The 26,993-nt window shown below is 48.8% G+C and overlaps 1 protein-coding gene across 2 annotated transcripts in view; it reads right to left on the bottom strand.

Moving 5' to 3' along the window:
* The window catches only part of slc35f6 (solute carrier family 35 member F6), a 210,571-nt gene that overhangs the window by 25,376 nt on the left and 158,202 nt on the right, over nt 1-26,993 (bottom strand). Inside the window, exon 2 of one of the 2 annotated variants that reach the window (XM_038799593.1) lies at nt 13,989-14,148. In XM_038799593.1, coding sequence (XP_038655521.1) covers nt 13,989-14,065 — 77 coding nt within the window. In that variant the 5' untranslated portion in view covers nt 14,066-14,148. Of the gene's footprint in view, nt 1-13,515; nt 13,794-13,988; nt 14,149-26,993 lie in introns of those variants that run through there. The other variant, XM_038799595.1, reaches the window with a different exon arrangement.

Below are 26,993 nucleotides of genomic sequence, written 5' to 3'. Positions count from 1 at the left end.
AATTTTTGTTTCAGTGCCTGCCACCTTTTTGCTGAAGGTGTTTTCCAAGAGGGTGAACAGGCTGATCTTCGATTGTCTGGGTGGGGAAGGTTACCAGGCTAAGAAAGGTGGTGCTGCAGAGGGAACAGCAGTCGGTAGGGGGATGGGTTTCCTGAAATCGGATGTACTATTGTTGGGTGGCGAATGCAAAGAAGGTGCAGGGATGGAATAGGGAGGCGGGGCATTGTGGATAAGAATGGAGGCAGGCTCATGGGCGCTGGCAATAGTACCATGGCCACGCTGAAGATTTGGAGGCAGTTTGGGCAGCATTTTAGGTTAGGGTGGGGCTGCTGATCGGGGGAAATCAGGGATCTGTTTCTGGGAAAGCAGTTTGCGAGCTTAATGAGAAGATTGGGTTCGTGGGGGTTTCCAGTACATGCAGGTGCAGGGCTTTGCGAGGAAGGTCTTCCCAACAGCATCTGCCTCCTCCTTGCTGGAAGCCGTGCTGTCAGTGAGCAGGTTGGGGGGGGGGGGGCAGTTTTGGCGGGCTATGGAATGATTTTTAGGAGGAGGATAAGCTCTCTATGAAGGGGTTAAGGCTAAGTGGGAGCTGGAGGAGGGATCGAGGTGCGAAGTGCTGCAGAGGGAGTGCCTCCATTTCACACGCGAGGCTGGGACTCATACAGCTGAAGGTGGTGTACAGGGTGCACCTCACAAAGTAAAGGATGAGTCGGATGTTTGAGGGGGTGCAAGATGTCGGAGTGGATGTCTGGGAGGGGCCTTGCGAACCATGTACACAAGTTCTGGTCCTGCCCAAAGCTTGAAAGGCTTGGGAGGGCAGTTTTGCACATCGATGTGAAGCCTAGAAGCCATATTCAGGGTGTCGGACCATCTGGAGTTGCAGATGGGTATGGGGGCAGATGTTTTAGCCTGCACCTTGCTGATTGCTCACAGGCGGGTCTTGTTGGGGTGGAGGTTGGCTTCTCCATCCTGTGCCTTGGAGAGAAGGCAAAATTTGTCGGGGGGGGGGGGGGGGAAAGAGTATCTGCGAGTGATGGGTTCTACTAAAGTTGGGGTTTGTTCATTTTGCATTTTGGAGAGTTGGCTTTGGGGGGGGGGGGGGGGGGGGGAGTGGGGGTTTCAATGTGTTGGGTGAGTTGTTGAATTAAAATATTTTTTTTAAATGACTTCATCATTACTAAAGGTGGGACTGGAGAAATATTTCTCTGCTGGCAGAAACACACTTGAAACCTTGGGCTAAGAATTGTTAATAAAATAGCAATTGGTTTGCATTCACTCAGTTGTTAGGGTGGAGAAGGAAGCAAGGGTGGAGAAGGAAGCAATTTGCCTCACAGCGCCAGGGGTCAGAGGTTCAATTCCAGCCTTGGGTGACTGTCCTTGTGGAGTTTGAAAATTCTCCCCACGTCTGCGTGGGTTTCCGGTGCTCTAGTTTCCTCCCACAGTCCAAAGAAGTGCGGGGAAGGTGGATAGGGCAGGGGTGTGGGCTTAGGTAGGGTGCTCTTTGAAGGTTGGGACAGACTTGATGGGCTGATTGGCCTCCTTCTGCCCTGTCAGAATTCTATGGTTCGAAATAAGCATTATGACTTTGGTGCCATTTTTGCTTGGTTTAGGGAGGACTGAAATATCACAGGCAGCACTCCTGCAAACTCACTTTCTGGGACCCATGCTGGTGGCCTCAATCTGCATCACAAACCAGCTGTCCAGCCAACTGAGCTACATAAGGAACCATAAAATGTACACAGTTGCAGACTCAAATTACTCAAGGACAAAATAACTTGGGAGGACAGAGATCAAAGATGCATTTTTTTTAAATCGCAGAGAAAAGGAGGAGCCATTGGGAGGTGTAACAAGTCGAGGAAGTATGTCCGACAAATGGAGACAAAAATAAATCTTCAAAATTGCAAATTAATGGAGGCAAAACAAAGAATGCAAATTTGGGTTTGGTACATTTTTATTTATATACTGCATTAAACATCAAAGTCCCAAGGTGCTTTACAGAAGCTTGATAAAGCAAAACCTGACCCCAAGCCACACAATCTTAGGACAAAGCGGTGTCAAATAGCTAGGTCTTAATAGCTGAAGGCTCAGCCCCCAATAGTGACAAATTAAACACTCAAAAAGCCAGAATGTGTGTGGATGAGGGTGCAGGAATGGAGGAAAAAAGCAAGGCAGCCACCCATAAAGGATTTAAAAACAAGGATGAGAATTTTTTAAAAATTGCTCACCTTATCAGGAGTCAGCAATCACAGGAGACAAGGGATCTAATGTTGGAACATTTGACACAGGAATTTTGACAATTTGAAGCAACAAAAAACAACTTTTGACAAAGAGTCATTGGACTCGAAATGTTAGCTCTTTTCTCTCCCTACAGATGCTGCCAGACTAGCTGAGATTTTCCAGCATTTTCCCTTTCGTTTCAGATTCCAGCATCCGCAGTAATTTGCTTTTTAAAAAAAGTTGGAAGGGTTTCTGCAGAGGAGCTGAGGCTATGGAGGTAGAAAAAGGCATTCCGACAGCTGATATGGAAAGCTCATCTCAAAGTCAAATAACACAACAGCCTGGTGCAGCCTCAGCCAGTTACCAGGAAAACTGGATTTCTCCCAATAGGCAATTATTAAAATCACAAACAATGCATCCATTGGGTGGGATTCTTCGCGATGGTCCGATGCTGGTGCCACGAACCACTCCAGCATTGGGCCACCTGGAAATTTTGGAACCCTCCGCACTCCAGGGGCTAGGCCGGTGCGTTCTTGTGCATGCGCTGGGGGTTTCTTCTCCGAGTCAGCCATGGCGGAACCTTACAGAGGTCGCGCAGAAGACTGCCCCCACGGCACAGGCCTGCCGGCAGATCAGTGGGCCCCGATCGCGGGCCAGGCCACCGTGGGCCGACCCCCCCCCCCACCCCCGAGGACCACACCAGCCAGCCTACCGGCCAAGTCCCGTCGTGTGGGACCATGTCCAATTCATGCCGGCGAGACTGGCCGAAAACAGACGGCCAGTTTGCATCTTTTCAAGCATGTGCCGTGGGAGTTGGGTGTTGCTTGGTACATGCTGGTTTTGTCATTGGGGCCAGGAGAATTGCTGGGGGGGGGGGGGGGGGGGGGGGGGGGGGAGGTGGCGCTGCTAACAGCCCCCAACCGGCGTCGCGTGATTCCCGCCCCGCCCGAAAATGACGGAGGCCGGTGGCGGAGCGGGACTCACGCCGCCCCCAGGGATCCTCGACCTGGTGGGGTCAGAGAATCCCGCCCATTATCTCAGAATTGTCTTAGGTTAACAAAATATCCTTCCTACTGGTTAGTGGGGTCACAAACTAGGGATCAATGGAATAGAAATGGCTGAATTGAGACTTCTTAGAGGCTGCCACTACAGATCTGCATGCACCTAGTATTTCCCTCAGCACAAAACCAGCATCTACCAAGCAACACCCAATTCCCACGGCACATGCTTTAAAAGATGCAAACTTTAGGCTATGGGTGAGATTCACCGGAAAGATTTCCAAGTGTTGTAGCGAGCAAGAATTGCTGCAAGCTTCCTGGCAACTCTATTCAACGTTAATTGGTCCACTTGTCAAGGCCTCACCGGCTTCTCACCACAAATGAAGACGCACCAGATGATTCGTCGGCACTGCCTTGCCAGCTCCCCACTAACACCTTTGAGCTGCACTTGCTCAGCCAACCCCAGCCAGCTCGCAATAATGGCACCAAGGAGTCGAGCCCCAATTTTCAGGGATGCCGACATGGGGAGGCATGTCCTGTTCCGGAGTGTGAGCCATAGGGCAGCCAGTGCTGCCTGGGATGAGGAGGCAGATCGGGGGTGACCAGGATGAGTGGCCTCCAGTGCTGAAAAATGTTCAACAACCTACACTGGGCAGCACGACAGATTAGACACCAACCCTTCCACCACATTTCCCCCCCTCAAACGCTCCCTTCCTCCCCCCCCCCCCCACCACCTTGAACCACGCGTGTGGCTGCCGATACCCCCCCGTCCACTCTCCTGAGAACCCAGACTGGCGAAGTTGCCAGACTTAAGAATCCTCTCCCCCTTTGAGAAGCATGCCCTGGACGAGGCCAGACCGGTCACCCACAGAGGCTGACAGATACCGCAGGAGGTGAGGAGCCAATGGGCCCCAGCCAAAGGACCTGTCAAAAAGAGTGTAGTGATTGTCTTACTGACTCATCCATCCCTCCCACAGACCACATGTCCATGGTCCACAGACCCTCCAGCCAACGGCACCAGTCCATCCCAGGTGGCCTACCTCAATCCTCAGGAGGAGAGCTCCGGGGATGCCACAAGACCATAAAAGATATTGGAGCAGAATTAAGCCACTCGGCACATCGAGTCTGCTCCAATGTCAACCATCGCTGATATTTTCACATCCCCATTCTCCCAGTCGTGTTATTCACCCTGGGGTAACATGGACTGCAACTGGACGCAGTTGCACTGGAAAGTAGACACCAAACTCGGACGTTAGTTCAATATGTTTTATTGAACTTCTGTTGCAGTGCACACAGCTTGCTGTGGTTGCTAACTATAACTAGACCAGACTAGCTCTGAGCCACATGTAGAAGGTGCTAACTGATATATACACCGACTGTCACTACAGTTGTCACCAGTGGAAAGAGGCAGAGTGTTGATACCTCATGTGGTTTATTGTAGGAAGCCCCCCTCTAGTGTTCTGCCTGGTGATTGGTTGTGTTCTGTCCTGTGTTGATAGGCTGTACTGGGTGTCTGAATCTCATTATGTGCATGAGTGCAGATCATGACACTCCCCATAACACCTGATCCCTTATAAATCACAAGGAATTATCCATCCCCATCTTAAAGACAGCTCAGTGATTTGGCCTCCACAGCCTTCTGCAGCAAAGAGTTCCACAGACTCACCACCCTCTGGCTGAAGAAATTACTCATCTCGGTTTTAAAGGATCATCCCTTTGAGATGGCGTCCTTTTTCCTACAAGTGGAAACATCCTCTCCATGTCCACTCTATTCAGGCCTCACAGTATCCTGCAAGTTTCAATAAGATCTCCCCTCATTGTTCTGAACTCCAACAAGTACAGACCCAGAGTCCTCAACCGTTCCTCATACGACAAGTTCTTCATTTCAGGGATCATTTTTGTGAACCTCCTCTGGACCCTTTCCAAGGGCAGCACATCGTTCGTTAGATACAGGGCCCAAAACTGCTCACAGTACTCCAAATGGGGTCGGACCAGAACCTTATACAGCCTCAAGTACATCCTTGGTCTTGTATTCTAGCCCTCTTGACATGGATGCTAACATTGCATTTGCCTTCTTAACTGTCGACTGAACCTGCACATAAACTTTCAGGAGAATCGTGAACAAGGCCCAAGTCCCTTTGTGCTTCTGATTTCCTAAGCATTTCCCCCATTTAGAAAATAATCTATGCCCAAATTTTTCCTTCCAAAGTGCATAACCTCACACTTTTCCTCATTATATTTAATTTGCCACTTCATTGCCCACTCTCCTAGCCTGTCCAAAACCTTCTGCAGCACCCTTGCTTCCTCAATATTATCTGTCCCTCTACAGATCTTTATCATCTGCAAACAGTAACAGTGCTTTCAGTTCCTTCTTCCCAGATCATTAATGTATCTTGTGAAAAGTTGCGGTCCCAGCACTGACCCAAGGCACATCACTAGTCACCAGCTGCCATCCTGAAAAAACACCCCTTCATCACCACTCTGCCTTCTGCCATTCAGCCAACCCTCTATCAATGCCAGGATCTGGGCTCTCAAGTCTCCTGTGCAGCACCTTGTCAAAACCAAAATAAATCATGTCCACTGGTTCTCCTTTGTCTAACTTCCTTGTTACCTCCTCAAAGAACTCTCAGATTTGTCAGACATGACCTCCCTTTGATAAAGCGTGCTGACTCAGTCCTATTTTACCATGCACTTCAAATATGGTAAAATTGGACGGCGCGGTAGCACAGTTTGTTAGCACACTTGCTTCACAGCTCCAGGGTCCCAGGTTCGATTCTCGGCTTGGGTCACTGTCTATGCGGAGTCTGTACGTTCTCCCAGTGTGTGTGCGCGTTTCCTCCGGGTGCTCCGGTTTCCTCCCACAGTCCAAAGATTTGCAGGTTAGGTGGATTGACCATGCTAAATTGCCCCTAGTGTCCAAAGAGGTTGGGTGGGGTTGCTGGGTTACAGGAATGTGTTAAGTGGGGTGCTTTTTCAAAGGGGTGCAGATTCGATGGGCCGAATGGCCTTCTTCTGCACTATAAATTCAATGTCTAAGTACTTCGCGATCTCATCTTTAATAACAGACTCTAAAATCTTACAAATGACCGAAGTCAGGCTAACCGGTGCGCCCCCCCCCCCCAAAACAGTATCCAAAAAGTCGTGGCAGCTTTCATCCCCAAACTCCACCTGGCACAGGCACACACACTTCAATGAGAAACTGGGGGCACAATCTGATGTTTAGATGCAACCTGTCCCGATGCACCTGCCCCAGAAGAGATCCCAATGGTCCAGAAATCTGAAACACTCCCTCCTACACCACCGGTTTAGCTACGCTCTCCTCCCATTTCTAGCCTCACTGGCACATGCCACAGGGAGTAATCCTGAGATTACAACCCTAGAGGTCGTGCTTTTTAGCTTCCTGCCTAACTCTCTGAACTCCTTCTGCAGGACCTTGTCGCTCTTCCTGCCTATGTCGTTAGTACATGTGCACTCTGACCTCTGGCTGTTCACCCTCTCTCTTCTGTGGATGTCCTGTGTTCCTTCAGCGACATCCTGGACCCTAGCACCATGGAGGCAACACACCATCCTGAGTCTCTTTCACTTCGCAGAAGCACCCATCTGTGTCCCTTACTATAGAGTCCCCTATAACTAAATCGCTCTCCTGCACTTTGACCTCCCTTGCTGAGCAACAGAGCCAGTTGTGGTGCCACTGTTCTGGCTGCTTTGTTTTCCCACCGATTCCCCCACTCTCTTTCCTCCCCCCCCCCCCCCCCCCCCCCCCCCCCCCCCCCCCCCCCCAAAACAGTATCCAAAAAGTCGTGGCAGCTTTCATCCCCAAACTCCACCTGGCACAGGCACACACACTTCAATGAGAAACTGGGGGCACAATCTGGTGAGCACCACATTGCTCACCATCAGGTGGAGGCAGGAATCCAGAGACCCCCCCTCCCCCAACCCAAGCGAGACAGCAGTTGGAGGGCTGCTGGGACACAGAGCCGATAGGGAGCAGCCGGGACATTGAGGCAGATGTCTGTGTCATGCCAGCAGATCCACAGCCGCTCAGAGTCCTTGGAGGTTACAGGCACAGATGGCACCGGCAATGTGACTGCAGTAGAGAGGCTGGTGCACAACATTGGCGCCATGAGTGACGGTGTCCAAGGCGTTGCACAGTCACTGATGGCTGGCATTGGCAAAATATCCAATGGATGTCACCCAGTACGAGGCTGACCTTGGATGGGGTTCTGCGGGACATGTCCTTATCTCAGATGGGAATGGGCAAGACACAGCAAAGCTTGCCCGAGTAGTAGATGGGCATTGCCAAGGCATTGACACAACGGTGCAGATCATGGGGAACCACCTGTGATGACAGAACCAAATGCAGGGGCAGCTGGGGCTCAAACAAACTGCCACTCCGTCCCAAGGTGAATCCCAGGGTCCTATGGGCACCAAGCAGGAGGGCTGCCAAGTGCCAAACCAGTACCCTGGAGTGGAGGGTGGACATTACCTTTCCCGAGTTCCACCCCTCTGATTAGGCTGCATCTCGAAGTCAGCACACAGGACAGGCTGGCACGGCTGTGCATGTGCTGCCAACGAGAAACAGGGCGGGCCCTCTGGCCTCACATCCCCAAAGGACAATTTCAGATCCCCAAAGGACATCAAGGCCACAGGATGTGGTAAGCAGCTGGCTGCCTCCACTTCTGATGTGCATCCTGGGAACACACCTAGATGCAGTGGTAGGAGGGCCAAGCACACAGAAATACTGAGGGCACCGGGGGATGAGGGGGCACCGTTGGGAGTGGGGACTAGTATTACACATTAAAGATCCTTGTGCACAACCATTATGATGGCCCTGTCACTTTCTTCCACAATGCAGGATGACCTCTAATCCCTTGGCCCATGTCTCCAAGCATCTCCCTCTTCCTGTGGCACCCACCCATCCTTGGACATGTCCTCGGAACAGTATCCTATCCACAGGGTGGTCAGATTTTTAAAAATTTTATAAATTGAGTATCAAATTCATTTTTTCCAATTAAGGGGTAATGTAGGTATGCCAATTCACCTGGCCTGCCCACCTTTGGGTTGTGGGGGTGAAACCCACACAAACAGGGAGAATGTGCAAACTCCACACAGTGACACTGGGGCCAGGATTGAACCTGCGACCTCAGCTGGTGAGGCAGCAGTGCTAACCACTGTGCCACCGTGCTGCCCTTGTAACATGCTCACTTAACCACAATTGCCAATACTCTATTCGCAATAGACTTCAGGCACACTGCCAGAGGCTTCGGGAGTCAGTAGGGGTTAAGGGTACACGGTCCAAGGGTTGGCACGATAGTGTTGCAAACAGTTGCCCCGACCAGAACTCCCCCCTCCCCCCCCCCCCCCCCCCCACCCTATGGTGACCCACCCAGGCAGAGGGTACCCCATCCCCAGCCAAGGTCCCCCACCGAGTACTGGGGTGGCAAGCCCAGCACCCCTGGGCTATTCCCGAACTCCCCACGGAAGTCCTGCCGTCAGATTCATGTTTTTCAAAAGGAGTACTAATTGATGCCAGCATGACCACTTGCTGGGGAAGCTGCTGAATGACAAAGAGGCTGTTGGATATGGGGTGGCTCCCATTAATTGTATGGAAATAGGGCTTAAATAGTGATAATTGATTTCTTGCCACACTATGGTGAGCTCGTAATTTCACCTACATGAGTGGGCTGGTTGCATTGCAAACGTTTTGCTGCCTGGCACAGTTCTCATTTTTGGCCTCTCCAACTATTCACTGGCCTTGTTTATTCACGGGCCTTGTTGTTTCATTAGAGCGAGACCGTAACGAGGCCAGAGAGTCACGCCCCGTATTTCCACGTGAAAGGTAAAAGTGATAGAAAACAAAAAACTTAAATGAGGTCTAAGAATACAGGTTAGTGATGTGGCGGATGGTTACTATAAAATAAAAAAAGTGAGGGATCAAACGGGTGAATGTCTTCATGCACCAAGGTGGCACCCTAACCAAGGAGGGGCTAATCCTAACCAAGGAATTATAGTATAGTAGAGTAGGAAAACGTAACAGGAACAAATTTAAATCTTTGCATCTAAAATGCACAAAGCATTCATAACAAACTCAATGAGTTCATGATGCAAATAGAAACAAAAGGGTACGATTTGGTGGTGATTATTAAAACATGGTTACAGGGAGACCAGATCTGGGAGTGGAATATCCAAAGGTATGCAGCATTTTGGAAAGACATGGTTACAGGGAGACCAGGTCTGGGAGTGGAATATCCAAGGGTATGCAGCATTTTGGAAAGATAGACTGAAACTAAAAGAAGGTGAAGAAAGGGATCAGTGCTGTAATGAGAAATGACATAAGCACTGGAGATCAAAGAGGTGGAATCAGTGGGTAGAAATGAGAAATAACAAAGGGAAGAAGTCCTTAGGAGGAGTAATCCATAGGTCCCCAAACAGCAAGTTCTGCAGTGGAGCACAGTATAAACCAGGAAATACTGGGGACTTGCAAGAGAGATGCGGCAATAATAATGGTGATTTTAATATGCACATAGACTGGAATAACTTGGCAAGGGTAACCTGGAGGCAGAGTTCATTGAATGTATTAGAGATTTGTTCTTGGGGCTGTATGTTGTGGAACCAACTAGGGAGCAGGCATATGAGGAGAGGGAATAACCTCAGTTTGGGATTATCTAGGGTGTGCCAGAATTCAAAATTCAGTTGGAGGGGTGGTGGGGGGGCAAGGAAATTACTTGCTTTCTGGTATTAAACAAAAGGAAATTTCATAGCCACGGGAACTGATTTGGCCCGAGTGGAGTGGAAAGAAAGACTAAAAGTTAGGACCTGATGAGCAGTGACAGTTGTTTCAGGAGATACTCAATTCCTCACAACTAAAATATATCCCAGTGAGGAAGAAAGATGGGATAGGTAAAAAAACATCCATGGCTAAACAAGGAGTTTAAGGACTATATAAAGACAAAAACTAAGTTATACCATATTGCAAAAGCCAGTGGCAGACTGGAAGATTGGGATACTAAATTTTTTAAAAGAGCCAAGGTAAACTACGAAAGAAAACCTGTGCAAAATATCAAAAAGGATAGCAAAGAAATACAAAAACACAAAGTGTTGCTGTGGGTCCCTTGGAAAGTGAAACCAGAGAGTTAATAGTGGAGAACGACAGCAAGATGCTAAATCAATACTTTGCCTCAGTTTTCACAGTGGAGGACAATAATAAAAATCTTTATTATTGTCACAAGCAGGCTTACATTAACACTGCAATGAAGTTACTGTGAAAATCCCCTAGTCACCCTTGGTGCCTGCTCAGGGACACGGGGGAGAATTCAGAATGGCCAATTCACCTAACAAGCACATTGTTTCGGGGACTTGTGGGAGGAACCCGGAGGAAACCCATTCAGATACGGGGAGAACGTACAGAAGCAGCACAGACAATGACCTAAGCTAGGAACCAAACGTCGAACTGTGAAACTGTTGCTGTGCTACGGTGCCGCCACATTTCTATTGGAAAGAGCAATTCAGAGGTAGTAGAAAGGGTGGAATTTAAAACAATCAGCAGGGAAACAGTACTCAAACTATTAGGATTGATGGCAGACAAGTCCCCTTGGCCTAATGGCCTACATCCTAGGCTGTTGAAGGAAGTGCCAGCAGAGATAGTGGATCCAAAATATTCCAAAATTCCCTGGACAGAGGAAAGGATCTGTGGATTAGAAAAATGCTAACGTAACACCCTTATTCAAAAAGGAAATTACAGACCAGTTAGTTGAACATACTGTTGTTGTATAATTGTTAAGAGTCAATGAAGGAAGTAATTTCAGAATGTTTGGAAAGTTAAAAACACATGAGATGCAGGCATCGCTGGCTGGGCCAACATTTATTGCCCATCCTGAAGGGCATTTAAGAGTCAACCACATTGCTGTGGGTCTGGAGTAAACCAGACCAGGTGAGGACAACATTAGTGAACGAGATGGGTTTTTTATAACAATGGTTTCATGTCATCTTCATTCCCGATTTTATGGAATTGAAATGTCACCATCTGCCATAGCAGGATTTGAACCCAGTCCCCAGATTACTAGTCCAGATCACTCCTCCACTTGAAGGGCAAATAATTTTTGATTAATTTTCTAGAGTTCTTCGAAGATGTAACAAGCAAAATGGATAATGGGAATCCTGTAGATGTAGTATACCTGGACTTCCAGAAGGTGTTTGACAAGGTGCCGAAGGTTAAGTCACAAGGTTAGATCACATGGCATTATGGGCAATTTATTAGCTTGGATAGAAGACTGGCTGATGGATAGAAGGCAGTCAGGATAAATGGATCTTTGATGGCAAGATGGGGTTTCATGGCGTTCGGTCCTTGGACCCCAGCAATTTACAATCTATATAAAATGACTTGGGAGACAGAGATAGAAGGATCTCAAATTTCCAGATGACACAAAAATAGGTGGGACAGTAAGTTAAAGAACCTCACAAATGGATATAGACAGGTTAGGAGTGTGCCAAAATGCAGCAGATGGAGTTTAACATAGATAAGTGTGAGGTCATGCATTTGGGTCAGAAAAATGGTGTGACCTCACGAATGCCTTATTATCCAAATGGGGAGAGACTATGGGGTGCTATACTGTAGAGAGATCTGTGGGTCAGGAGTCCAGAAAACTAGCATGCAGATAATAAAGAAAGTAAACTGAATGTTGTAAAGGTGAGGTGTTGTTGCAACTATAACAAGGCAATGATGAGACCACAGCTGTATTGTGCAGTTTTGGTCCCCTTATTTGAGGAAAGATGTAGCTGCATTGTAGGCAGTTCAGAGGAGGTTCATAAGGTTGATTCCAGAGATGAGGGTTTGTTGTATGAAGAGAGATCGAACAGTTTAGGCCTATACTCGCTAACAGAATGAGGAGAGATAAAATTGAGGCATACAAGATGATGTAAAGGCATGGATAAAGTAACAAGGAGTGGATGCTTCTAGGAGATGTCATAGTCTTAGGATAAAAAGAGTTAACACATTTTAAACAGTTGAGGAGAAACTACTTCTCCCAAAAAAGGGTTGTGAATCTGTGGAATTCACTACCCCAGAGTGCAGTGAAAGCTGGGACAGTGAGTAAATTTAAGGAAGCATTACAGATTTTTAAAATTGGTAATGGGTTGAAGGGTTATGCAGAACAGGCAGGAAGAGAGTGAAGGCTAGGATGAAATCAGGCATGATCAAATGGCTGAGCAGATTCAATGGGCCAAATGGCCTAATTCTGCTCCTATAGTTTATGAATTGACTACGGAATCCATTTTGACTGCATGGGAGATATTCTCAAAAGTTGTAACCTTCTTTCCTTCATTCTCTCCCATTACAATAGCAAAAAAATACTCAATCCCAAGAGTCCCTCCCACCATTGGGAACATTCTTTCTGAATCTACCCTGTTAGAATTTTTATAAATTTCTAAGTTTGAGATCACCACTCATTCTTCTAAACTTCAATCCTAACCGTCTGTCCTCATGACAGTCCCACCATCACAGGAATCAGTCTGGTAAACCTTTGCTGCATTCCATCCATAGCAAGAACATCCTTCCTCGGATAAGGACACCAAAACTGCACACAATACTCCAGGTGTGACCTCCAATGCCCTATACATCCAATACTCAAAGTCTCACTTTGGAAGGCCAACATACCATTTGCCTGCTTATTTTCAAGTAGGAGTCTGAAGCAGTCAGAAGCCAATCCAGGACATTTCAAATAGCCAGTAAGAATTATTTCTACCACAATTACCGACCAGGGAGAACTTGGGCATTTTAGACACCAGAAATAGATCATTTTAGAAACTGCACCACTTTAATTAGTGCCATGGTCACTAGCATCCAAGTGGGCTGGAGAGTTGCTGTGGCTTTACAATGCACTCCCCTCAGCCCAGAAAGAAACTCAACATTTTCAAGACACATGATACCAATCAATCCAGTCAAAACAGTAGTTAACAAGAACTGTGGTTTTAATCAGCTAGAATGTGCCCACCAGTAGCTCCTCCCGCACTTACAGCCTGTCCCGGATCCATGGGTTATATACCTTCTCAGAGTGGCGGAGCCAATAACAATCAAAACAACAGTAAGTGAGTAAATACAATATATACAACAGCCATACGTGGCTCACCACAATATATGTCACATTACAAACATCAGGAAAGGGATATTTATCATTTCCATTCGCAAAGCACTTAAAAAAACATGAAACGCCATGTCTTAATCATAGCACAAAATATTCAATTTAAAACTGCTCAAGTGATATCGACCAACATGATTATTATTACATTGCAATTAACTGCTCACCCGGTGTTTCCTGTTGGTGCAGCATGCAGCCACAGTGCTGCATACTGGGATCTGCAGTCCTTCACCGTTGCCTGCATATGGAGACTTATTGAGGATACAAATTTGGAGGACTACAATCCCACAATGGGATCCATGGTACAGTATTTTCTTTTTAAATCGCCAGTTTTACTGAACGCTTAACTCAATTTAGCCCCTCTCACCGACGACTAGAATTCACTTCCACGGTTAGAGAGCCCGAATGCAATGGTACATCAATGAGATTGGTACTGCTGCATTTGGCGGATTGCAAAAGAAAACAGGATTTGAAGATTTACATGCAATCTCCGGGTGCGAATTATCGATCCCGGACGTGAAGGGATAAATCTGCTTAAAGGGAGTGTGTGTGAGAGAGACAGAGAGAAACCCCAACTGCAAGGCTGGAACCTCCCAGAGCAGCACCGACTGTTGTGTCAAATTAAACATTTGTTACTTACTTGGCAGACAGTGTGTTAATCGATCCTGTAATCAGCATCATCGCTGCCAGGCAAAACTGATAGTTCGTCCACGCCATGCCGAAAACGCAAAGGTCCAATTACAATTCTCAGCACCTTTTTTCTTTTGCGGCGTTTTATAGAGAAACAGAATCTTCCTCCCCTTGTGATACAGGAACAAGAAATCACATGCTTCAATCAGCTGAGAGCTTGACACCAATTTATGAACTGTGCACCGCTTGACCACTAGGGATGATTTTAATTCCAGTGGGGTGGGGGGTTCACTTATTTGGGGGGTGGAGGGGCGGCGTTCAGAGGGACTTTCAAAATACTTAAAATGAAACACATCTGCACTGAGTGAATAGGTTTACAAGGCTGTCGAATCACTGATTTCACTCTTAACATTTTGATTGAAAAGGGGAAATATTTCAAGGCTGGTGAAAGTGGAACTAACCGATTAGCTCATTCAAAGAGTTAGCACGGACACGATGGGCCGACTGGCCTGTCCTGTATCATTGTCATTCTGATTCTATCATTCTATGACGTAAACAATGGACAGTGAAATGAATTGCATTATCACAGCATCCCTACAGTGCAGAAGGAGGCCATTAGGGGCTGGTTCAGCACACTGGGCTAAATCGCTGGCTTTTAAAGCAGACCAAGGCAGGCCAGCAGCACGGTTCAATTCCTGTACCAGCCTCCCCGAACAGGCGCCGGAATGTGGCGACTAGGGGCTTTTCACAGTAACTTCATTGAAGCCTTCTCATGACCATAAGCGATTTTTATTTCATTTCATTCGGCCCATCAATTCTGGCCCGACCCTCTGAAAGAGCACCCAGCCTAGGCCCTAGCGCTGTGAGGCAGCAGTGCTAACCACTGTGCCATCGTGCCACCGATATATATTATATGTTCTCGTGTTCTTTTGAATAGGGAGGCAAAATTTCTCACAGATGCCTCTAACTGTACCTCGATACATATTGTTCATAGCAGATCAGGACAGCCCACAATTTAAATCAAATTTTAACCTTTACATTGATGAGTAGTCATTATATTGTTACAGTTACATTATTTCACCACTGGATGATTAAACACAAGGCTTTAATTCTGGGCTTTTAAAAAATGCTGGGTTTCCGAAAAGTCAGGAGAGATGCTACTTTAAGATTTTGTAGAACTGGTTACAACACAATGCCTGAGCTGCTTGGATGTCATTGTTCACATTTGCACATATTTCATTTTTCCAAACCTTACAGAGTGCATTTTATTCATATTAGCCTTTCACTATAACAAATGCAATAGAATGCTTTGTATACTATGACTGAAACATGAGGTGGTCTTTTATGCCCTTCCCCACAGGGAATGTGGAGGTGGTGAGGGCATTTAATCAGGATGGATGGGGCAGTTGGGGACACTGCCGTCTTCCTACCTTCACCTGGATTATGTCTCTGCTGCCCTGCCGTGTGATGAGGTCCTTAATTGGGACATGAATCCCCAATTAAGTGGTTTATTCCTCCACCGCTGGTGGCCTGTTGGCATGAACAGTAACAAACCTGTGCGGGTTGCTTTGGTCGCATTGAGATGGAGTGGATCTCTCGTTCCAAGGCACTCAGAACTTGATAACTGGACCCAACATTGGTACGGTCGGGCCCACTGAGGGGCAACCCCCTGCCCTACCAACCCTACTATACCCTCTCCAGCACCTTCCCCAACTACGAGACCCTTCCCACCATCATTTACCTCTGACTTGAGTCGCTCTGTGATCCCGAGCCTCCAGTGGATGTAATTCCCACAGCAGCCACTGCCTCCCAGTGGTACTGCTGAGAAAAAGAGCTCTCGACCTCTGCCATTGCCTGTCCAGAGGTCATGGGTTTGGAAGGTGTTATCAAAGGAACCTTGACGAGATGCTGCAGGGGAATCTCCTAGTTTCTGAATACTAGATTCATGATCTGTCGGCAATGGAGGGAGTGAATATTTATGGTGGTGGATGAGGTGCCGATAACCTGCTTTGTCCTGAATGATGCTGAGTGTTGTTGGAGCTGTGAACATCCAGGCAAGTGGGGGATATTTAATCACACGCCTGAGTTATGCTCTGTTGATCAGTGTCAAACTATGGGGAGTTCGGAGATGAGCCACTCCCCTAAGCGTCTGCCCTACTCTTGCCGCCATGGTATTTATATGACTGGTCTAGTTAAGGTTTTGATCAATAATGATGCCAGGGTATTGATGGTAAGGAATTCAGCGATGGTAATACCATTGATTTCCAAAGAAAGAGATAATAATTCTCTTGTAGGAAATAATTGTTGCCTAGCACCTGCAAAGCCTGAATGTTGCCAGGACTTGCTGTATGCAGGCATGATTGCTTTAGGGTCTGAGTAATTGCAAATGGAACTGAGCACTGTACAATCATGAGCAGATTTCTGGCTTATGATGGAGTAAAGGTGATTAATGAAACAGCAGAAGATGATTGGGCCTAGGACAGTACCATGAAGAATTCTTGTCTTGGATCTGAGATAATTGGCCTCCAATAATCACAATCATCTTCTGTTATGCAGGTGTGACCACAGCCAGTGTAAAATTTCCCCCGATTCTCATCAGTTTTATGAATGCTCCTTGATGCCATATTCAGCCAAATACTGCCTCAGAGCAAAAATAACAACTTCACCTCGAATTCAACTCTTATGTCCATGTTTGGACCACAACTTTAATGAAGTTTGGAGCCAATCAGTCCTGCCAGAACTCAAATTGAGCGTCAGTGAGCAGATCTTTGCTGAATAAGTGCCACTTGATAGCACCGTCAACAGCATCTTCGATCACTGATCACTTGAGAACTGGCAAGGTCAGTGACTTGTTGCCCATCCTTAATTGCCCTTGAACTGAGTGACTTGTTAGACCATTTCAAAGAGCAGTTAAGAGTCAACTACTGGGTTTGGAGTCACATGTAGACCACGTAAGGATTTCCTTCTATAAAGGACATTTAATTTATATTCCACCAGCTCCTCTGGTGGGATATGAACCCATGTCCCCAGGAGCATTAGGCTGGGCCTCTGGATTACTAGTCCAGTAATATCACCACCATGCCACAATCTCCCCATGCATGTTGTAGCAGTACTGGAACAACGTGGCTAGAGGTGGGCAATTCTGGAGCACAATTCTTAAGTACTACAGCTGGGATGTTGCTGGGGCCTATTGTCTTTGCCGTGTCCAGTGCGCTAAGCCATTTATTGATTGTGCAGAATGAATCCTATTATCTGGGTCCCCCATCATGAGGACGGGGATATCCATTGAGCCTCCTCCTCCTTTCCTGTTTCATTATCCACTACCATTCATGACTGAATGTGGCAGGACAGAAGAGCTTTAATCTGAACTGCTGGTTAAGAAATCACTTAGCACTGTCTATCGCACACTCCTGCTGTTTAGCGTGCATGCAATCCTGTGTTGTAGCTTCATCAGGTAGGCAACTCCTGGCTACACTCCTCACTGAACCACGTTGATAGACTTGCTTGATGGTAATGGTGTGGCGAGGGTTAGACATGTCCATGAGGTTGCAGATTGTGATGAAATACAATTCTGCTACTGGTAACGGCCCTTGGCATCTCGTGGCTCCTCAGCTTTGAATTGTTTGACCTGTTCTGAGTGTATCTCGTTTAGCAATGTGACAGTATCACCCATCCATCACGACAGATTGAAGATAATACTTTTGCTTCACAAAAACAATGCAGTAGTCATTCCTACTCTCAAGGACAGATAAATTTGAGACAGAAATTATTGAGGATGAGTTTGAGTATGCTTTTCCCTTGTGTTAGGTGTGTCACTGCCTGCTCATCCACTGCCTGTGCTTCAGGGTGTGGCTAGCTCGGTGAGTAATGGTGCAACTGAGCCACTCTCGGTGATGGCATTGAACTCACTCAATTTGCTGCAAAGTCTGTTTAAATGCAGCAAAGAAAGTTAGATCAATGAATCTCCAAGGAATTGCCCAGGTATATATCTAATTTTTCTGGTATAAACTAACATTGAGAGTTTAAGACGTTACTCAGCCATTTCTGGTATGGTGGACAATGACTTTTGGAACTATTCTTTTTGCAGGCAGGAAATGAAGAAATTTGCAAGAGCAGCGACACAGTATTTAGCCAGAGAAGAAATCTGACAAATCAACATTCTGTGATTCAGTGCGGAGGAATAAGTGGTATAGTCTCATTGGGTCAGGTTGCTGACTCCAGCTTGCAGCTCTGAATTTCCTGGAGCTGTCTCCAAACACTATCTTAGGAGCAGGCCCAGAATTCCCATTCCAAAGAGGCCGGAGAGAAATTTCCATTTTAAGCTTTGACAAGAGTCATCCAGACTCAAAATGTTGGCTCCCTTCTCTCCCCACAGATACTGTCAGAGCTGCTGAGATTGTCCAGCATTTTCTGTTTGTTCCGGATTCCAGCATCCACAGTAATTTATCCCTGATGGAACCATCAATTCACCAGACACGTGGTTTTAATTGACTTACTGCAGAGCCAGCCTGTTACAACGTTGATGAACTCTCGGTGAACTGCAGGCTGACTCTGGACAAGGGTATTTATACAGCAGCACAAGGGGGAGGAGTCATGGGCGGAGCCAAGGGTGGAGCCCCGTACAAACTCCTGAGCATTCTCAGAGCTACTCCCCCTAGTGGTCGGATAGCGCTACTGCGCTTACAAAGATACAGTGTGAATTACCAAGTTACATTCACCACAATCCCATTTTTAAGCTTCATTCTGCATTGGACTGCCTCAGTGGGCACAACGGCAAACTGGTGCTTGTCAGAACCTGGCTCTATGGACTGCCCCAGTGTCCTTAGTTGATGGGGGTTGTGAGAGCAAAAGACCAGAAGGGGAATTTTTCATTTAAGTTTTACTCTGCCTTACCCCAGGAGAAATTATACCCTCTAGAACAGGGGTGGGCAAACTTTTCCGTGCAAGGACCACATTCAGAAATTCACATTTTTAAAGGGCCGCATAGTACATTAAGTAAAATAATTACTTCACCCGGTTATGATTCTGGGCGCCTTATATAGAACAGAGAACATAGAACAGTACAGCACAGTTCGGCCCTCGATGTTGTGCCGAGCAATGATCACCCTACTCAAGTCAACGTATCCACCCTATACCAGTAAGTAATCCAACAGCCCCCCCCCCATTAACCTTAAAAAAAATGTAATTTTTTTTTTAATGACTTGGTGGGCCGCATAAAGACCTTTGGCGGGCCGCATGCGGGCCGCAGTTTGCCCACCCCTGCTCTAGAACCTGCCAGAAAACCATGATCTCAGCAGTGTTCTGTTGTGAGCTGGAATTTCCTGTACACCAATTATGCACATAGCCCAGTCAAAAGACCTGAACCTTAAGTTCCCCAAGTTCATGGAAGTGAACAGGAGGAGCAAAAATATGGGCAAGTGACTTCTCTTGGACGTGGCACACTTCAAATATGCTGCAGCAGCCAACATTACTAGTCACTCACGGAGGAAAACCTACTCAACATTCTCTACTTGACCACTGTGATATCTTGGTAAGTAACACAGACTGGTACATACAAATGGAGTTCTAGTACCTACTGAACTGGCTTATTCCGATTTTGGTTCATTCATAAACTTACACAAAAGGCCACAAGAAAATGCTATGACACTTCTGCCTCCTTAATGAAAATGTTGCAAATTCCCTACAACCTCTATACATTTCTTGTTTTTCATTGATTTACAAATCCAAATTAACCACTTGTTACGACACCCTGGGCCTGTGAGCATTCAATTCCAGCTCCACTTGACCCAGAGTCGCAAAAAGGTTCAAATTAGTTTCCCCACTTTCTCTGTCTGTTAGCTTTGACAAAGAGCCATTGGACTTGAAACTTTAGCTCTTTTCTCTCCCTACAGATGCTTCCAGACCTGCTGAGATTTTCCAGCATTTTCTCTTTCGTAAAATGAACTTTTATTTGAAAATACCCAAGGGCTTCGGCTGCACAATTTCACCATGTTTGAAATTTAAACACGATTAACATTTTATTATTAACATTAACTATAATTAAATAAGCAAAATATACAACCAGTTAACCACTATCTAATCTCTAAACCCATCCCCTTTTTAATTTGCCCGACCCTCTACACACACAAACTAACAAATACAGAAGGGGAAGAAGGGTGGAAAATAATGATGAAAATAAAAGGATAAGCATCTTTGTTTCGGATGGATGTCTCCAAGTTTGTTTCTTCTATAGTCTAGGCTTTCAGGCGGATGTTATCTTTTTTTGGGCTTGTCAGTTTTCACTGTAGACTCACAAAAATAGCAGGCAGACAACATCTGAGAAGGAGTGACGTGGCTTCTTCCTTCAGGGTCTAGAAGCTTCTGCCTTCAAACAGTAGACAGGAGAGCTTAGGTGGCTTCCAGTGGTTTCTCGCTGAAAAATCCCACCTGGTAGGAACCAATCACTGTCGGTTATCACTGTGCAGAATACTGTCCCTGGCGAATCCATTGACCACCAGCCAACCAATCAAAACACACTCCCCAATCTCTTGGATGCCATAAAGCCTGGGTTCTTATTCTCAAATTACAAAACTTTATAACACTTTGAGTTCCTTACTTCATCTTTCAACTTTAACTGGGCATGGTGGCACAGTGGCTAGCACCGCTGCCTCACAGAGTCAGGGACCCAGGTTCAATTCCAGCCTTCGATTACTGTCGATGTGGAGTTTGCACTTTCTCTCTATGTCCACATGGATTTCCTCTGGGTTCTCCAGTTTCCTCCCACAGTCCAAAGATGTGCAGATTAGGTTGATTGGCCATGCTAAATTGCCCCTTAGTGTCCATAGGTTGCATAAATTTCCCAAAGGTTTGGTGGGATTATGGGGTTACAGGGATAGGTTAGGGGAATGGGCCTGTGTAGACTCAATGAGCTGAATGGCCGTCCTCTGCACTATAGCGATTCTATTCTATGATTCTTTTTTTTTTAAATAATTTTTATTCAAGTTTTTTAATAACAATAACAATAACAAATTTTAACAAATTTTCTCCCCGCAAATTAAAACAAACAAGGCGTGTTCCCACACCAAAACAAGAAAAGAACTCTCCCCCCCAAAATAAATATAATAACAAATAGCAATACAAGAAAGAAGAAAATAACCCCCCCCCCCGGTTGCTGCCGAGACCGACCACTCTCTACCCCTTCGCCAGGAAATCGAGAAAGGGCTGCCACCGCCGAAAGAACCCCTGTACCAACTACCTCAGGGCAAATTTCATCCTCTCCAACTTGATGAACCCGGCCATGTCGTTGACCCAGGTCTCCGAACTCGGGGGCCGCGTATCCCTCCACTGTAACAGAATCCTGCGCCGGGCTACTAGAGACACAAAGGCCAGAATGCCGGCCTCTCTTGCCTCCTGCACTCCCGGCTCCGAAGCTACCCCAAAGATCGCGAGCCCCGAGCCCGGCCTGCCCCAAACCCAACCACTTCCGACAAAATCCCCGCCACCCCCTTCTAAAACCCCTCCAGGGCCGGACATGCCCAAAACATATGGGTGTGGTTTGCCGGGCCACCTGAACACCTCCCACACCTGTCTTCCCCTCCGAAAAACCGGCTCATCCTTGCCCCCGTCATATGAGCCCTGTGCAGCACCTTCAGCTGAATTAGGCTGAGCCGTGCGCAAGAGGAGGAAGAATTCACCCTCTCCAGGGCGTCCGACCACGTCCCATCATCAATCTCTTCCCCTAGCTCTTCCTTCCATTTCGCTTTGAGCTCATCTACTGAGGCCTCCTCCTCCTCCTGCATCAGTTGGTAGATAGCCGAGATCTTCCCTTCCCCGACCCACGTCCCCAAAAACACCCTGTCCTGCATCCCCCTTGGTGGCAGCCGCGGAAACTCCTCCACCTGCCTCTTAACAAAGTCCCTGACCTGCATGTACCTGAAAGCGTTCCCACTTCCCCACCAGCTCCTCCAGAGTCGCGAACTTCCCATCCAAGAAGAGGTCCCCAAACTGTCTGATACCTGCCCTGTGCCAACTCCCAAATCCCCCACCCGTTCTCCCTGGCGCAAAACGGTGATTGCCCCGTATTGGGGCCCAAACTGAGGCCTTCACTTCCCCCCTATGCCACCTCCACTGTCCCCAGATTTAGAGGGACGCAACCACCACCGGACTCGTGGAGTACTTTGCCGGGGGGAGTGGAAGTGGGGCCGTCACCAAGGCCTCCAGACTCGTACCCGCACAGGGCGCTACCTCCAGTCTCTTCCATGCGTCACCCTCCCCTTCCGTCACCCACCTGCGAATCATCGCCACGTTCGCCACCCAATAACATCCACACAGGTTGGGCAGCGCCAGGCCCCCTACCTCCCTTCTTCGCTCCAAAAATACCCTCCTTACTCTCAGGGCCTTCCGCGCCCACACAAACCCCAGAATCGACTTATTCACCCTTCTGAAAAAAGCCTTCGGGATCAATATGGGGAGGCACTGGAAAAGAAACAAAAACCTCGGGAGCACCGTCATTTTAACCGACTGCCCGCCAACGAGAGCGGCAGCGCATCCCACCTCCTGAACTCCTCCTCCATCTGCCCCACCAGCCGCGAAAAGTTAAGCCTATGCACAGCGCCGGCCCTAGGGTTGCTGGCGCCCCGGTCAAGCTGAACTTCGGCGCCCTTCGGGGGGGGGGGGGGGGGGGGGGGGGGCAGAGAGGGGGGGGGGGGGGGCGGAGGGGGCCCGGGGGGGGGTGGGGGGGGGCGGAGTGACCACCGGCGAGCCTGGATCCATCCGCCATGTTTGTGCGGGGCGGCCTGAGGGAGGGCGGCCACTCAGGGACCCGAGTCTTTTACGTGGCGCCCCTAGCACATGGCGCCCCGGGCGACTGCCCGAGTTGCCGGTACCTTGAGCCGGCCCTGCTTATGCATAGCCCCCCCCAGGTCCTAGCCACGTGGACCCCAAGATACCTAAAGCTCCCCTCAGCCCTCCTCAACGGGAGTTCCCCTATCTCCCTCTCCTGACCCCCCCGGGTGCAGGGCAAACAGCTCGCTTTTTCCCACATTGAGCTTATATCCTGAAAAGTCCCCAAACTCCTCAAGTATCCTCAGCACCTCTGGCATCCCCTCAGCCAGGTCCGCGACAGACAGCAGCAGATCATCTGCATACAGCGACAACCGGTGTTCCCCCCCCCCCCCCCCCCCCGCGCAATCCCCCTCCACCTCTTCGAGTCCCTCAGCGCCATGGCCAGGGGCTCAATTGCTAACGCGAAGAGCAGGGGAGACAAGGGGCACCCCTGCCTCATTCCTCTGGAAAGCCGAAATTCCTCTGACCTCCTCCCATTCATCACCACACTCGCCACCGGGGAGCTGTACAGCAACCTCACTCAGCTAATGAGCCCCTCACCAAACCCAAACCACCGCAACACCTCCCACAGGTAACTCCACTCCACCCTATCAAAAGCTTTCTCCGCATCCATGAATGTCACTATTTCTGACTCCCCAGCCACCGGCGCCATCATCATAACATTCAGGAGCCTCCGCACCCCTACGGATCCGCCCGCATACTTCCTCCTCTGCCAAAAGCCCCACATCCAACCTCCACAGCGGGCGCTGATCCTTCCTCTCCCCCAGCTCCAGGTCCACCAAATGTGGAGCATGATCAGAAATGGCTATCGCCGAATACTCCGCCCCCACCACTCTCGGGATCAGCGCCCTGCTAAGCACGAAAAATTCAATCCGGGAGTACGCCTTATGAACATGGGAGAAAAAGGAGAACTCCCTACCCCCCAGCTTAAAAAACCTCCAAGGGTCCACCCCTCCCTTCTAATCCATGAACCCCCTCAGCACTGAGGCCGCTGCCGGCCTCCTGCCCGTCCTAGACTTTGAGCGGTCCAGAGCCAGATCCAGCACCGTGTTAAAGTCCCCACCCAGAATCAATCCCCCTATCTCCAGGTTCGGGAACAGGCCCAGCATACGCCGCATGAAGCCCGCATCATCCCAGTTGGGGGCATAAACATTAACCAAGACCACCCGCTCCCCCTGAAGTCTCCCACTCACCATCACATATCTACCTGCACTATCCGCCACCACTTTGGACGCGACGAACGACAGGCTCTTACCCACCAAAACTGCCACCCCACGGTTCTTTGCATCAAGCCCCGAGTGAAACACCTGTCCCACCCAAATTTTTCTTAGCCTCACCTGATCCGTAACCCTGAGGTGCGTCTCCTGGAGCATAGCCACATCCGCTCCCACCCTCCTCAAGTGAGCCAAGACCCGGGATTGCTTCACCGGACCATTCAGCCCCCTCACGTTCCATGTGACCAATCGAACCCGAGGGCCGTCCCCTTCCCTCTACGCCGATCAGCCATAGCCCTTCCTCAACGCACCACATGCCCAGGGAACCCCCCAAGCCTGCTCCCCACGGTGGCAAACCCCCCTCGCAACCCCCCCCTTCACCATCCATTCCCTCACAGTCCCCGTAGCAACAACCCGGCCCCCCCCCTCCTCCTCCCCCCCAAGCCCCCCCCCCAAGCTAGGGCCCCCCCTAGCTGCGTTACCCCCAACATTATGCTTCCGTGAGTCAGCTGACTTCTGCTGACCCCGGCTACTCCCGCCATAACCACGACCCGACCCCCCCCCCGGGGATGCAACACAGCAACCAATCCCTCCTTACCAGCGCCAGCTCCGCCCCCAATTCCTCCGGCGCGGGAAGAAAGCCCGTGCTTCCAACCCGAGCCCCGCCCCTCAACCCAACACACGGGAAAAAGACGGATACATGACCCATCGGGACCCCAAACTACTCCCCAACCCACCAGTGGAAAAAACAAGAAAAGCACCACAATAAATAACCAACAGCCCCAAAGAAACCCAGAAAGAACCCAAATAACCATAACTAAAATAGCGAAAACAAACAGGAAACAACCATCAGCAAACACAGCCAATATAGGCGAAAGGGTACCTAAGAGGGCAAAGCCTCCAAACAAAGTACATTTCCCCCCAGTCCTCAGTCCGAATCCAAGTTCTCAGCCTGGAAAAAAGCCTAGGCCTCCTCCGGAGAGTCAAAGTAGAGCTGGAGGTCCTTGTACGTGACCCAGAGGCGAGCCGGCTGTAGAAGGCCAAACTTCACCCCCTTCCTGTGGAGCACTCCCTTCGCACGATTGAAGCCAGCTCTTCTCCTCGACACCTCCGCGCTCCAGTCCTGAAAAATCCGAACGTCCGTGTTCTCCCACCTGCTGCTCCTCTCCTTCTTCGCCCACCTCAGCACGCACTCCCGGTCAACCAAGCGGTGAAAACGGACCAGCACCACCCTGGGCGGTTCGTTCGGCCTGGGCTTCCGCTGCAGCACTCGATGGGCGCCTTCCAGCTCCAGGGGACCACGAAACGACCCCGCACCCATCAGCGAATTTAACATTAGGACCACATAGGCCGCCAAATCCGAACCTTCCAGCCCCTCCAAGAGGCCCAAAATCCGTAGATTCGTCTGGCGGGAGCAGTTCTCCATCTCCTCCATCCTCGCCTGCCATTTCTTGTGCAGTGCCTCGTGCGACTCCACTTTCACTGCCAGGCCCAAAAGCTCATCCTCATACTCCGAAGCCTTGTGCCGCAGCTCCCGAATTGCCTCGGCCTGAGCCGTCTGAGTCGCCACCAGCTTGTCCAGCGAGGCCTTAAACGGCTTCAAAATCTCGGCTTTGAGCTCCTTGAAGGAGCGCTGAAGCAGCTCCTGCTGCTCCCGCGCCCACTGCTGCCATGCTGCTGCTGCTTCCCCGCCTGCCGCCATCTTACTTTTTCTGCCTCTTGCCTTTCTCTGTGGTAATGCCGACTTCTTGACCGCTCCACTGCGAGTCCAGTCCATCCACCGGCCGCAGGGCACTCTGGCTGTGTTTCCCCCCCCCGGGGGAAAGTCAAAACAGCACCGTTGCGGGCTCTTCAAAGAGCCCGAAATTCCAAAAAAGCGGGAGCTGCCGAACGTCCGGCTTAGCTCCGCATTGTCGCCACCGGAAGTCTATTCTATGATTCTTAAGGGATGTCTCCATTAACGATCCCAGGACCAAAAATGATAAAGACAAAATAAAAGCTAGAAGCCTGGAAATTAGGAGCAAGAGGAGTCCTTCGAGGCTGTTCCACCATTCATGGCTGACCATCCAAGTCAATAGCCTGATCCCACCTTTCCCCCATATCCTTTGATCCACTTCGTACCAAGTGCTATATCTAACTGCTTCGTGAAAACTTCCAAATGTTTTGGCCTCAACTGCTTTGTCTGGTAGTGAATTCCACAGGCCGATCAATCTCTGGGTGAAGACATTCCTCCTCATCACAGTCCTAAATGGTCTCTCCCGTCTCGTCAGACTGTGGCCCCTGGTTCTGGACTCCCCCACCATCAGTAACATCTTTCCTGCATCTACCCCGTCTAGTCCTGTTAGAATTTTATAGGTTTCTATGAGATAACACAATGGTTAGCACTGTTGCTTCACAGCGCCAGGGTCCCAGGTTCGATTCACGGCTTGGTCACTGTCTGTGCGGAGTCTGCACGTTCTCCCTATGTCTGCGTGGGTTTCCTCCAGGTGCTCCGGAAAATCTTGAAAGAGGTGCTTGTTAGATGAATTGGACATTCTGAATATCCAAACAGGTGCTGGAGTGTGGTGACTCAGGGATTTTCACAGTAACTTAATGTAAGCCAACTTGTGACACTAATAAAGATTATTATTGTGAATGCTCTGCGCATTACGGCACAAAGCCTTTAAGTTTGTCTTTTTAACATTCCTTGTTCTATTACCATTATTTTTCAGTTTGGCCCTATTTGAGTCTGGCCCTTGGTTTCTCTGCCTATCACTTTTCTTAGTCCCCTTTTTGCCTTTTGTTTTTGTCCCTGATTCCCCTCTACTGAAAGCTTGCATGGGTTCCCATCCCCCTGCCATTTTAGTTTAAACCCTTCCCAACCACTTTAGCAAATACTCCCCCTCGGACATCAGTCCCAATCCTGCCCAGTTGTAACCCCTCCATTTTGTACTAATTCACCTGCCCCAGAACTGGTCCCAATACCCCAGGAAACCGAA

This window comes from Scyliorhinus canicula, chromosome 6 (assembly GCF_902713615.1).
Source record: "Scyliorhinus canicula chromosome 6, sScyCan1.1, whole genome shotgun sequence".
In the NCBI taxonomy this organism is placed as follows: Eukaryota; Metazoa; Chordata; class Chondrichthyes; order Carcharhiniformes; family Scyliorhinidae; genus Scyliorhinus; species Scyliorhinus canicula.
The sequence above is the reverse complement of the archived record's forward strand: the minus strand, read 5'-3'. Positions and strand labels throughout refer to the sequence as shown.